Source organism: Ochotona curzoniae, unplaced genomic scaffold (genome assembly GCF_017591425.1).
Source record: "Ochotona curzoniae isolate NIBS_2020 unplaced genomic scaffold, NIBS_Ocur_1.0 contig_43, whole genome shotgun sequence".
NCBI classification, from domain to species: domain Eukaryota; kingdom Metazoa; phylum Chordata; class Mammalia; order Lagomorpha; family Ochotonidae; genus Ochotona; species Ochotona curzoniae.
In genome coordinates, this window is record NW_024466218.1 from 12,045,911 (window position 1) to 12,059,816 (window position 13,906).

At 37.8% G+C, this 13,906-nt stretch overlaps 1 protein-coding gene across 3 annotated transcripts in view; it reads left to right on the forward strand.

Moving 5' to 3' along the window:
• Nucleotides 1-4: 4 nt before the first annotated feature.
• Nucleotides 5-13,906, forward strand: part of KIAA1328 (KIAA1328 ortholog) — a 205,115-nt gene continuing 191,213 nt past the window's right edge. For 2 of the 3 annotated variants that reach the window (XM_040984920.1, XM_040984921.1), the window contains exons 1-4: nt 24-82; nt 7,046-7,081; nt 7,765-7,907; nt 11,024-11,118. In XM_040984920.1, the coding sequence (XP_040840854.1) occupies nt 25-82; nt 7,046-7,081; nt 7,765-7,907; nt 11,024-11,118 (332 nt within the window). In that variant the 5' untranslated portion in view covers nt 24. Of the gene's footprint in view, nt 83-7,045; nt 7,082-7,764; nt 7,908-11,023; nt 11,119-13,906 lie in introns of all 3 variants that reach the window. The other variant, XM_040984919.1, reaches the window with a different exon arrangement.

Consider the following 13,906-nt stretch of genomic DNA (forward strand, 5'->3'; position numbering starts at 1 on the left):
GCCCGGAGTGGCGGTTGTTTCAAGATGGCGGACGCGGCGGGCCCCTCCCGCTCGGAGGCTGCCGCGTTCTGGACCCGGGATCGTATCCTTTGCCCTCCTGCCAGAGGGCGCCGGCGCCCTCCCCGGGGCGGCGAGGGGCGAGCGGTCGCGTGGGAGTCTCAGATGAGAGGAGACTCCTGTGCTAGCCCGAGGGGCGGGGGTCGTGCTCTCCGGCCTGTCCAGGTGCGAAGCTTTCCCTTGCTGGGGTATCAGGTGTCTCCTGGCCGGAATCCCAGGTGTCGAGGCGCGGCGCAGGTGCTTGTAGGTCCTGAGGGCTTTGGACAGATGCCCTGGAGTCGTGACCCAGCCTGGGACTGGGAGGGTCCTTCTGCCCCGCTTCCCGGGGTGACCCCAAGCTGACAGAGGGTACAGAGGGTACGGAGTGAGGTGGTGGAGGGGCGAAGAGGCGTGGGGCAGGGCAGGGATGACTACTGACTGGCAGGGAACCTTTTCCTCTTCGTTTGAGGCTTCCTCTTAGTGTGCGATGTTAGGGTAACCTGTCAGGAGTTTGTGGCACTTCTAGAGCCCTTTGGTCGTGGGACTTTAGATATGCTGTGAGAAGTACTGTCACTGCTCTGTGGTCAGGTTGTGGGAGTTGCAGAGATGCGAATCCGAGAGCCTGGAAGCAGTGCTGTGGACCTGCGTGGTGATTGAACGTGGAGGTTCGTGTGACAGGAGTGGTTTTTTCCCCTGGGTTAGACAGAGCTTTGAATTGACACTACTTGTTCCTTTAGAGGGGCGTTGCCTGGAAGGAGGGCAGATAGACCCTGGCAGGCGCGAGACTGTCTCTAAGCTAAAACTGATGGTGACATTTTTGCAAGCTTTGCTCTTAACTTTGGCAGTCAGTCTTAGGATGTTCTGCTAAGCTTCCAAGGAAAACTTGCAAAGTTACATTATTAGTTGGTAAGCTTAGACTGTTACGTGAGGAGAGAGGGCTGTATTTATTTGCTTGTTGTGCTGCTAAATGTATTGTGTTAGGCGCTGACTGGATGTAATTAGCACTTGTCTCCCATAGGTTGATGCACATGAAATCGCATAAAGCTTGTAAGTGAAAACATGATAGTGCACTGTGGAAATTACATATTTTTACCTGTCAGTAGAAAGGAGAAGATGGTGTGGGCATTGGGGGACTACTGGGCTGAATTAAGAAGTCAGAAATTGAGTTGAATCTTTTCTCATGAAATACTGCCTCTGCATTGATAGGATTTTGTGGCAGGGAAAATCCTGAACAGTTTGTTAGTTCAAAACAATCAATGGTGGTGCTCTGATGTAGGATAAATTCTTGCAGGTGGGAGTCGGGTTATACTCTATTGCAGTGGAACTGATTAAGTTAATTGATGGGTGTGGGCTGAACCTGTTTTTAGTCTTAGCCCCATATTTATAAATGTAGTTCCATCACCTCCTAGTTCATGTAAAAGACTTGTATATACTCCCTTACTCTTCGCTCTTTCAAGATGTAATATACTAGCTTTGCCTTAATAGAAATTGAAATTTTATGGGGGAAAAGAATGGTGGTGATTACAACCAGTGAAATCCAGCCATAGAAAAAGAATTGCAAGGTTACTAATCTCACCTGTTTCCCCTGTCTGTTCCATCCAATGATGCACTACCACCCGGATTCAGCTGTTTTTAGTTTAAATCTCCCTAGACCATAAAAGCAGTGTCAGATGTGAATCTATGACTGAAGGCTTACTGAAAGACATAATTCTGAATCATTCGGTCTAGTCATGTATCATGGGCTCTTGGTCACTTTTCTTGACACATTGATAATGTCCCAATCCATCCTAGAGCTTTACAGTAGAATTTTCTGTAGAAAAAGACCAAAATGTATGTATCTGTAATAGGTATTTGTTTTATACATTGGAAAAATTTCTTTAGATTCTTGACCTAAGTAATTGAGAAATGTGATTGCGAAACTTCCCAATCCTAGATGTTTTCATCAGGGGAAGAGAGATCGTTTCTCATTGAATGTCACTTTTTTTTTTTTTGCACTGCTATGAATTGTGTGTCTCTGGCACAGAATGATTCACCACTGCGGTTGAGTACAAAACATGCTTTGTGCCAAAGGTGTAAACAATGATTATTCTAGGTTGTCATGTTGTAGATTAAATTAAAATACACTCCTTCCATTGCAAATTGCTTTCCTGTTTTGTTATAGCTTTTGGGAGTGTCACAATAAGCTAGTGTTTCTTCAGTATCTAAATCTGATTGCTTATATACTCGCAGGTATATTAGCATTAGTAGTGTTACTTAACTTGATTTTTAGCAAATACAAATTACAAGGGACCTGATCAGAATATTATAAAAGTTGTAACTCTGTCCTCAAGTTTTCAAATAGAAATAGACAAAGATTTATATCAATACAGAAATAATATACTAGCCCGGAAAGTCTCAGTGGTTGGTAATAATTCCACATATATATGTTGCTAGCAAGTAATTTTCACATCCACTGCTGTAGAGTGGGCAGTAAGGGAGAAGACTGTCGATGCAGTCCATGACTTCAGCCTGGGTTTCTTGTCACTACTTTAATTTTGGAAGTTTGCATGGAACCAGCATTAAAGCTGCCTCTGAAGCGAAGAACTAAGGTGCGTGTGGAAACCTATGGTCCATCAGTGTTCACATATACTTCACACATACTATATTCAAATTTGTCATAAAATACACTTTTTGGGGGAAATGCTGTATTTGAAGAAGATAAATATTTGGATTCTTCAAAAGAACATTACGTATTAATAAGGTTAAGGTAGATTGCAAATCATGAGAAATAGTAGTTTGGATGAAGATAATGTGAAATGTTCTTATTATGAATCTTTTTTTAAGGTTTATTTATTTTTATTGGAAAGGCAGATATATGGAGAGAAGGAAATAGAGGGAAATAGAGAAATCTTCCATCTGCTGATTTACTTCCCAAGTGGTCACAACAGCCTGAGCTAAGCTTATCTTGAAGCTAGGAGCCAGGAGCTTCTTCTGAGTCTCCCACACTGGTGCAGGGTCCCAAGGTTTTGGGCCATTCTCTACTGCTTTCCCAGGACACAAACAGGGAGCTGGATGGGAAGTGGAGCTGCCAGGACATGAACCAGTGCCCAAATGGGATCCCAGAGGATACAATGCAGGGATTGAACCATTAGGCTATTTCACTGGGCCCCTTAATCTGTATTTTAAAAAATAAATTGTAATTAGGACTAGAGTGGTAGCCTAGTGGCTCAAGTCCTCACCTTGCATGCACCAGGATCCCATATGGGTACTGCTTCGTGTCCCAGCAGCCCTGCTTCCCATCCAGCTCTGCCTCTCACTTGGGAAAGCAGTTGATGGATGGCCCAAAGCCTTGGGACCCTGTACCCACGTGGGAAACTTGGAAGAAGGTCCTGACTCCTGGCTTCGGATCGGCTCAGCTCCAGCTGTTGTGATCACTTGAGTAGTAAATCAATGGACAGAAGGTCTTCCTCTCTGTCTCTCCTCTTCTCTGTATATCTGACTTTCCAATAAAAAGCAAAAACAAAAAATTCTTGGAGTATAGGGGTTCCAATCCTCTTTTAAAAATGTGTTGAATTCATTTTAGAGTTTTTATGTTTGAAAAGAAATTTGCCATTGATGAGCCTAGAATAAATTTTGTGTACATAATTTGGGTGAGATAGAGATCATGAAAGTTGTTGAACAGTCCCTCATTAAATACCAATTTCATTCTTTCATAGATGACTTACTATGAGATACTTATAGAAATACATACATACATATGTGTGTGTGTGAAAAACAAGGAGAGCTCCCAGCTTTTGGTTCACTCTACAAATACCTACAATGGCCAGAGCTGAGTTAGGACTTAATCCAGCAGCCAGGAACACAATGCATGTCTTCTGCATGGTTGGTCAAAACCCAATCAATTGAGCCATCACCACTGCCTCCCAGGGAAATAGAAGCCAGATTTGGGGTGAAGGGTGAGGAAAATGGGTTACAGGAAGAGAGGTTTGCAATTATAAATACCTGCCTGAATAGGAGTTGAAATCTGAATCAGAAGGTGATCTGTGACCAGCATCCCAAAGGAGGTGAGGAAGTGATCCATGATAATGCTTGAAGAAATCAAATGCAAAAGCTCTGAGATAGTAGCTAGCATCACTCATTAGCAAGTGTAGGCAAATGAGCAGTAACCAATGTAATCAGGTCAGAGAAGTAACCTGGCATGGAGGGTCAGGCCCTTGTTAATATTCTGGCTTTTTATCTGAATGCAAAACAAGTTTTGAAGTGCTCCTTCTGACCACTGTGTGAAAAACAGTCTATTGAGGGGTTAGGTATAGAAATCAGAGCTGTTGCAGAGATGATTGCGATCGTCCTGTGAGAGGCAGAAAACATGGTGACAGACAGTAGTTCTGTTGAAATGTAATTAGAGTGCCTATGTTTTAAAGGTCAAGTCAGCAGGGTTTTTAAATTTGTGATATGAGCGATACAGGAGTCATGGATGATTCCATGTTTTGGCCTGGGTAGCTGCTGCACAGTTAAAATTGCCTTTTAAGGAAGTGATGATGCTATGGGAGCAGCCGTTTTTGAGATGAAGGTTAAGGCTTTAGTCCTGGATATGCTGAATTTAAGATCTTTTCTAAAAGGCAGTGTCATGCTTAGGGGATTTGGCACCTACTGAAGATTATTTAGGCAGAATTCATGATGTTGATAGTATTTAAAAACATAAGAACTGATTGAAGTCACAAAATGAACGAGTGGAGGAAAAGAGGTAAATTGTATCAGCATGGAAGGATCCAGAGTCTAAGAAGGAGTAATAGGAAAAGAAGGAGAAACATTATGAATGAAAAATGTCTTTGTAGCTAATCAAGAAAGGAGTTTTAGGGAGATGGTGGCCAGGAATGACATATGCTGTTAATAAATCAAGTACACAGAATCTGAGAATAAACTAATGCTGTTAACAATTGTGCTGTTAACAATTGTGCCATTGTAACCTTGGTAAAAGTAGGGTCATTTGGGCTGATGAAGTCAAAAGCTCCTTTGTTCTGAGCTCAACACTGAGAGTAGAGGAGTTGAAAATAGCTTTTGTGCCTCTTGAGAAGTTTTGCTGTTAAGAGAGCAAAGATGGGGCCCGGCGTGGTGGCGCAAGTGGTTAAAGGTCCTCGCCTTGCACGCCCGGGATCCCATATGGGCGCCGGTTTTGGATGAAGTAGAAATTTTAATAGGAAAAAAGGCTGGTTAAGGGGGGCAAAAGAGAATAATGTCAGAAACAAGGCTGTTAGGTAAAAAAACATCCAAGAAAAGCAGTGGAAAGGAAAGCAGTCTGTGAGGGATTGGAGCGTCTGAGTTGTTGGAGTTGCTGGGTAAAGGTTAGGAAAACTCTGTATAGCTGGTGTTTTTCAAATAAGTGGGGAACTGAGAGTAAGGATGGAAGTGATGATGTCAGATTTCAAAGGTTCAGAGAAGGGGTGGAATAACTTGCTTGGGCTTCCTCAGAGCAGGGTGAAGTAGAGTGGATCCCCAGCAACTGATCTCTTTCTGGGAACAGGTTCTTGCCAACAGGCAAGGGAAGCATAACGTGCTCTCTAATTTGTGTTTGTTTCCTGGCTGTTTGTGCCTCCTAAAACATTTTAAGACCCATCCTTGGTGTTTTAGGAATTGAAGTTTTAGAGGTAATGGCCATTATTAGCCCAAATGTTAAAGTTGTACAAGCTCATGTATTGCTATCAAGAGTTGGTAGGAAGAGGCCAGTGCTGTGGCTCTGCAGGCTAATCCTTCACCTTCAAGTGCCAGCATCCTATGTGGGTGCCGTTTAGTGTCCTGGCTGCTCCACTTCTGATCCAGCACCCTGCTAATATGACTGGGAAGGCAGTCAAGAATGGCCCAAGTCCTTGGTCCCCTGTACCTATGTGGGGAACTGGGAGAAGTTCCTGGCCCTGGCTTTAGATCTGCTCAGTTACAGGTGTTGCATGGCCATTTAGTGAATGAATTAAAGGATGGAAGACCTTTCCCTTTCTGTCTCTCCTTCTCTTTCAACTAACTAACTAACTAACTAACTAACTAACTAACTAAGTAACTAATTTTTAAAAGGAGCTATTAAGAAGCCATGGCAGCTCAGACATGAAGGACCACTTGAGTAGTCTGGAATTCCTTGGATTCTAAGCATTTCTAATCAGTAGTCCCTGAAAAGACTCCATTACTAGGATTTAGACTGTGCTGAAATATGTGCACATTAACTTTTGGTCAGGTTATGAAATTCATTTCAGTTTTGTCTAAAAAGGATATAGTTAATAATTTTTTTGCATAAAAGTGTTTGGAAAGAAAGCAAGGACAGAGACCTTTGGAACTTTCTGTATTATAGGGGAAAAAATCTGTTTAGCTGCTGCTTTCCTGAGTATATAGTAGATTATCAAATTCTAGGCACATCTGGATTTAGATACAGTTCTGAATTTTTTTTTTCTGGAAAAACAGCTCTCTTATGATGTTAACTTCTAAATTTCTCTTTTTGAAACTCAAAGTAGTTCTTTTGTGTTAAATTTCAACTTTTTAAGTAGGGTTTCTTGGGATATTTTATGAATGTACTGCAGAAGGATAAATAATTGCATCTGTATTTGCATGATTGACTTGTCCTCAAACCATGCTGCTCTTCAAAGTTAAAGCCCACCCTGAAATCATTTATTTCTTATGCCTAAAAATAACTTTTTAGTTTTCCATTCATGAGTAGAGAGGAACATGTAACTCCTTGTTTTTAAAAGGAAAAGAAACCCGACAACAGAAAGTGTATAGTTTATCTCACTTGGAAAAAAAAGAATAAAAGTTTTTTTTTTTTAATTTTTCTAAAATTGTTAGCACGTAATTGTCAGTATATAAAGAAGAACTTTTGAAGAATTTTAATTTTTCTGCATGTAACAGTCACTTTCTAGCTGTGGTTTTTAAAAGTACTTATAAATTTCCCAGTCAAAAAAGATGCTGAACTATAACAGATACACAGAAAAGAAGTAGCATTGGGATATTGAATGTTCTTTCATAGTATTTTCCTTCATGTCCTGCTACATAGTTTCTGATGAAGAACAATCAGTAATATATGTTCCAGGTATGATACTCTGTCTTAAAATTTGGGAAACCTTCTTTGTTGAGTAATAGAAAATATCAGGAAGACACTGCAGGTTTTCTGTTCCAGATGCTGAATAGTAGTTCATCAAAGCCTGACGTTGGTGTTTTGAACATTTAGGGAGTCTGTTGAAGTTTGATAATGCTGGCCAAGTCAGTGGTTAATGAATGTGTAGAATACTTTACATGTTAAAGGACAAAAGTCTTTCTTTTATGAATCATAGCCTAGGTTTAATATTTCTAAGAAAAAATGTGAGAAATTTTTAATGCAAAGTTTATTGAAGAGACTCCTTAAAATCTGCTGCTCTGACTAGATGCATAGTAAAGCTGAACCATTACAGGCACCCTAATTTGAAAAATATCTTCAATTTCTCCTTGAAATATCTGACTTGTTATAATTTCTTGATTTTAGTATGAATTATGAATACTCAGAGCATTTTTCAAAATTCAGTTCAATCTTAAAGTATTTCTATATAACCTTTTCATAATTCATTATGCATAATGATATCTTTAAAATGAAGTTTCAAAAGTAGAAGTGTTTTTCTTATCAGGTCTCATAAGTTAAAGGATATTAAGAAAGAGAGATTAATGTTTGTATATTGGTGGGGGGCCTTTGGGAGAATGAGAAGACACAGTTTTGAAATCTTGTTGAATGAAAATCCTTAGGAATTTCTACCGAAGGAAATATCAGATCAAGACACAAGTTGATGAGTCCAAAAGCTGATGCAAAAGTGAAGACTTCCAGGGTGACTGAAGCTTCCGTTTCCATGGAGACAATGCGAGGTGCAGGGGATTCTGCAGATGAACAGGTCAGTCATTCTGTAGTGTTTTTCTCAGTAAGTGCTAAACAGGAAGCTTTGGCAGCACATTAGGTGATCAATCTAGAAGCATTCTCAAAGAGGATTCTTGGGCCCCTTGATACTGGTTATGAACAGAGGGGATTTAGATTACTCTGGGATTCTCTCCAGTGTACCTGGATTTGCACTAAGCCTTAGCTAAGAAGTGTGTTATGTTGTTGTGTCTCCAAAAAATATACATGTGTGGCATTATTAAATGGAGTTAATAAGAAACTTTAAAAAAATCAAGCATGTTTTTGTGATTGTTATTCTTGTGAATTAATTGATGAATGAACACTTTTATGTAAGATGGTTTGCTAAAGGAAAATTCACCTGTATCATCATTTATTGTTGTTACTCTCTTTATTTGGAAAATAATGTCATAAAGTGGTTTCCTTTCTGTAGCACCGTAATTGATTTTTCCCTCATCCTTTATAACAGTAGTAATATTTGTGAGTTCCTTTGGCACGTTTTCTGTTTGGCTCATTTGTTTTATTTTACTTTATATTTTATATCCCCAACTTGAGTTTAAATCAGGGTTTGGAATCTGTAACCTGTGGACCAAATCATGCAGCTATCATTTTAATACAGAAAGTGCTTTTGGAATGCAGCTATGTACATTCTTTGATCTACTGTTTATGAATGTTTTTGTATTTGATACTTGCTTTGTGGAGTATATGCCAACAAAATAAAGCATTTAGTGTTAGATCCTTCATTGAAAAAGCTTCTCAGCTTGGGATGTACAGTTTTCAAGACCTTTCCTGTATTTTGGTTGATACTATTAATTACGTGATAGTCCACAGGATTTGACTGTGATTACACAAAAGTGTGATTATGTCACTTGTATCCTTAGTGTACCCACTTTGCACTGGGGAGTAAATAGTTGAATTTGCAGGCTCTTCTCAAAAATTCAATTTCTTTACACAGAAGTTTGATTTGTATTGAGCAGTAACCTTTTGGATTAAGTCTGTGTATTTCTCCTGTAACATTAGCTATCACTCTTACTGATGTTATTTTGGTTGATCCTTTGGTAATTGTAATATAACTCTTTAATTTGTCACACCCTATTTTTAAATAATATTTTTCTACTTCATTGATATATTAAGGTAACTTCATTTCTCCCTATTGACTTTTATAATACTGTTGTCATATTTTTCTTCTATGCACAAACTCTAAAATACTTCCTTTTACTTAAAGTGATTAAAGTGTAATTTTTTCCAAATTGAAGTATAATTTGTATATTATGAAATTAACTCTTTGAAGGCCTAGAATGTGATGTTTTCTTTTTTATTATATTTGATGATACAGTTTCGTAGGCACAGGGATTCCGCCCTCTCTCTCCCCACTCACACTGTTTCCCCCCATATTATCATGGTAGTATAGCAGTCACAAGTCCAACATTCTGCTATTTACTGTGTTATGGTGTTGTAGGTATAGACAATGGTAGATAGCTCAGTATCCTATTGTTAAGGTATAGTTAACAATTTCATTGGGACTCTTCCTTTTATTTGGAAGTGGAAATGCATGCTGCAACATCCCTTTACTTCCTGGTATGCTTATCTTCATTATACAGTTAATCTATGAGACTGTATATACAAACATGTTTACCTGTATAGCTACTTCTGTTGTGTTTTGCGTGAAGGTTGGGTTATAAAAGAGAGAGAACATAATGATATTTATCCTTTTAAATTTGGGTTATTTACTGAGCTCTAGTTGGGCCCATTTTGCTGTAAATGGCAGAATTTCATTCTCTTTAATGGCTGAGTAGTATTCTGTGGAGTAGATTTATCAAAATTTCTTTATCTGTTTCTCTTTCAACGGGCATCTGGGTTGTTTCCATGTCTTTGTTATTGTCAATTGTGTTGCTAATGTTTCGTCTATTCACCTGCAACCTAATTTTAAAATGTTCTTATAAGATCATGTAATTGAGAGTGATAATTTTTTACATTACTTTACACTTTGGATGCCTTTTATTACAGTTGAGTTTTAAAGATTTTAAAAACTCATCCATAACAACTTTTAAATCTGCCCATACACTGGTGGTCGCACAAATGGCAGTAGTCATGTGACTTCTTTTTCATGTTACCTGGTGTGCTCTTGGATTTCCTGAGTTTTATTAAGATTCCTATTAGTGATGTCTAAGTTCTGGGCAGAACTTTATGAAGCATGAAAGGTAGGGCAGATACAATAGTATTTCAGAACATAGCCCAGAAGCTACATTGGAGTGCTGATCTTCTGGTTAGCAACTGGGATCCTGAACAGTATGTACCCTACATGTAGAAAAGGGATCATATCTACATAATAGCATTGTTGTGAAAATGAAATGGAATAATAAGTAAAAAGTCTTAGAGTATTACTAGAGTGGGGCCCAGCGCAATAACCTAGTGACTAGATCCTCACCTTGCATCTACTGGAATCCCATTTGGTGCTGATTCATATCCCAGCTGCTCCACTTCTCATCTAGCTCCCTGCTTGAAGCTGGGAAAACAGTAGAGAATGGCCCAAAGCCTTGGGATCTGGCACCAACATTGGAGACCCAGAAGAAGCTTCTGCATCCTGGCTTCAGATCAGCTCAGCTCCAGCTGCTGTGGCCACTTGCGGAGTGAATCAGAGGATGGAAGATCTTTCTCTCTGTCTCGTCTTCTCTCTGTAAATCTGCCTCTCCAATAAAAATAAATCTTTAAAAAAAAAGAATATAATTAGAATGCAGTGGCAGTAAGCATTAAATTTCAGTGTTAACTATTACTGTTACTACTCTTTAGTCTAGTACTTATTGGAATCAAACTTAGGATACTTTACATACTTGTGCCTCTGTTTCATATACCCTTAAAGAAAATTAGTCACTGTCCTCCTTTAGATGTTTGTTTTTATGACATTCTGCAAGAGACCATTGTTTCCCTAGCATTAGGTAGTGCTTAAAGCAGAAAAGGCATGTACTTTGAAATTCTATGTAAATTTTGTGCTGTTCACTGGTGATAGGCAGTGCATTTCTCAGATAAAAAATACTGAAGAGATTTAATAGGTTTCTCAAAAAGATTTAAAAATTATTTTTAGAAAGAATAAACCAATAGATTTTCCTCTTGTTTTAGAATTTCTGCAAAGGTGGAACAAGGAGTGCATCATTGAAAGATTTATGTCTTGAAGATAAAAGACGTATTGCAAACTTAATTAAAGAACTTGCCAGGTAAGACAAAACCATGTATAAAATGATTATGTAAAGCACAACTTTTTTGGAAGACAAAAAATCACAAATATGTTTTCATGTTATTTATGTCATTGATCTCATAGGAACATAGACAAAAAAAAAGGCATTTTCTGGTGAAAAAAGGGTTTGAAAAGCAAAGAAACACTAGAATCAAGCCACTCTCCAATTTAGATTTCCTTGCTTTCCAAAATTATATATTTTTGCTTGGTAACATGTATGTAATCCCAAATTATATATATTTATTTGATGTAAATATAAATTTAGCTTAGCTGTTGAGGAGGTTGGTTTTCTGTAATCCTTAGATTTTGATTCATTATTAAATTTAAAAAGGCATAGTAGTAAAGCCACAGGAATATTTGCACTTTGCTAACTCCTACAGCTTTCAAAGAAACAAATTTGGATTTTGAGAATGATAATTCTTACTTCCTTGGAAATAGTATTGCAGTTTGTTAATATTAAAGATGACATATATTTACTTTGTATAATTTCGTTAACAAATACATGTCTGGTTCAAGGAGTCTTAAAAATATTTAATAAAGATTTATACACATATATATACATATACAATATATGAAACTAGTGAGTCTAAGCTGTAAAAGTTAAATTGAGGAAGAGATCATAGCTAAAAGTTGATAAAAAAATAATGACCGTTGTTATTATTCAATTGTGTGTTTGGATATAGAATTTTTCCTTTGAGTGAGCCAGCTGTGTAAGATGTGTTTCAATGCATAGTCTATTGAGGTCTAACAATAATGCTTGTGGAGGTTTTTATAAAGTGATTGAAGTTAAAAATTTATTCCACTTTGTTACAGAAGCAGATGAACCAAAAGAAAAAACAAGTCCTCTTTTGGGGACCAAAGCACAGGGTATGAGAGTTGAAAGAACGTGCCTTAATCTAAATTTGATATGCCACTTGAAATAAGCAATAACCCCTTTCATTAGAATCATTAGGCTATTGTAGTGTCTGAAGTATAACTTTCATTAGCATCATTATTTTTTTATTCTTGGTGCTTTGAAGATGATTTTCTCAAAATGCTTTTACCACGAAGATGGCTGTGGATGTCCTAGTGTATGCTTGTTTGGTAGCATTGGAAAGCTATTTATTATGGTCCTATGTTGCTGTTATTGTAATCACCACCCCATTTCATTTTAGCTGCCAGACTTGGAAAATACTGCCTGTATTAGAGCATATTATTTTGGTTTTTATAATCCTTTGTTTCCTAGCAAAATGATATTTTCTTGGTAATTTTTCTGTAGCAGGTCAGTGGGCAGTACCAGGTCAATATGGGTATAAATTTGCTTAAACTGTTAAAGATCATATTTGTTTTTCATATATAGGACCATAAGAGCAACATATTTTTAACTATCTGAAATATGCCAGATTTCTATTGTAAGGCATCTCAGTTTGATTTTTTTTTCTATGTATTCTGCCCAACAATTTCTTTTTTAAACTCAGTCATTGAAATAGGAATGTAAAGAATGGAATTTCATATACCTCAAGCACTGGCAACAAAGCATTCCCGCCCTTTATGTTCTATTCCTCCTGTTTGTCCACTGCTATCTCAAATAACTATTTTTCCTTTGGCATCAAACTATTTTCTCTGTTTAAAAAGATTTATTATATTTCTTATTGGAAAATCAGATACACAGAGAGGAGGAGAGACAGAGGAAGATCTTCTGTCAATTGATTCACTCCCCAAGTAGCCACAATGGCTGGAGCTGAGCCCATCTAAAACCTGGAGCCTCTTCGGGTTTCCCATGCAGGTGCAGGGTCCCAAGGCTTTGGGCCATCCTCAATTGCTTTCCCAGGCCACAAGCAGGTTGCTGAATGGGAAGTGGGGCTGCTGGGATTAGAACTGGTGCCCATCTGGGATCCCAGTGTGTGCAAGGCAAGGATTTTAACCCCTAGGCTACTGCATCAGGCCTGCTTTTATCCAAAGAAATACTCTTTAGAGCCACTTTTTTTCTTTGTATTCTATATGTAACTTTGTATTCTAATGCAACTTTATTTCTAGAACAAAACCTCCACTATTATTTTCTACTCCTGTTGTGTTTCATTCTTTCACCAATCTTACTTATATGTCAAATAAATTTGCATGAAACGATATGTACATACTTTAAGTGTAAATTTCAGTAAGCTTTGACAAATATAGGTTATATAATGCATTCTATTAAAATATAAAACAATTGTTTAACTCCAAAAAGTGACTGCTAGATCTTTTAGGGTTCCTTTCTCTACCTCTCATTCCAGGCAAACATTAGTGTTATTTCAGTCATTACAGCTTGGTTCTGCATGTTCTGATGCGACATATAGAAATGATTATATTCTATATATATAGAAATGACTTTTATTGTCTAGCTTCTTTGATGCAGCACAATGATGTGTTTGTGTGTGTAGTAAAATCTGTGTAGCATTAAAGTAACTCTAATACTCTAAGTGTATATAGTTCATTGGCATTAATATTCATTGCTCTGTGTAGCCATTTCCATCATCCGCTACCACAACATTTTCATCATCTCAAACTGCAACTCTGTACCTGTGTAATAGCAGTTCATTCTCCTCTTTCATACTTCTGGAACCGTAATGCTACAATGTATCTCTATGAATTTAACTCTTGAAGGAGTCTCATGTAAGAGGAATAATAATATTTTTGCTTTCATATCTTATTCACAGTATAACCTTTTTTTAAAAAAAAATGATTTGTTTTGAAAAAGAGAAACCTTTTATCTTCCTTTCCCTAACCATTGGCTAGGCTGAAGCCAGGAG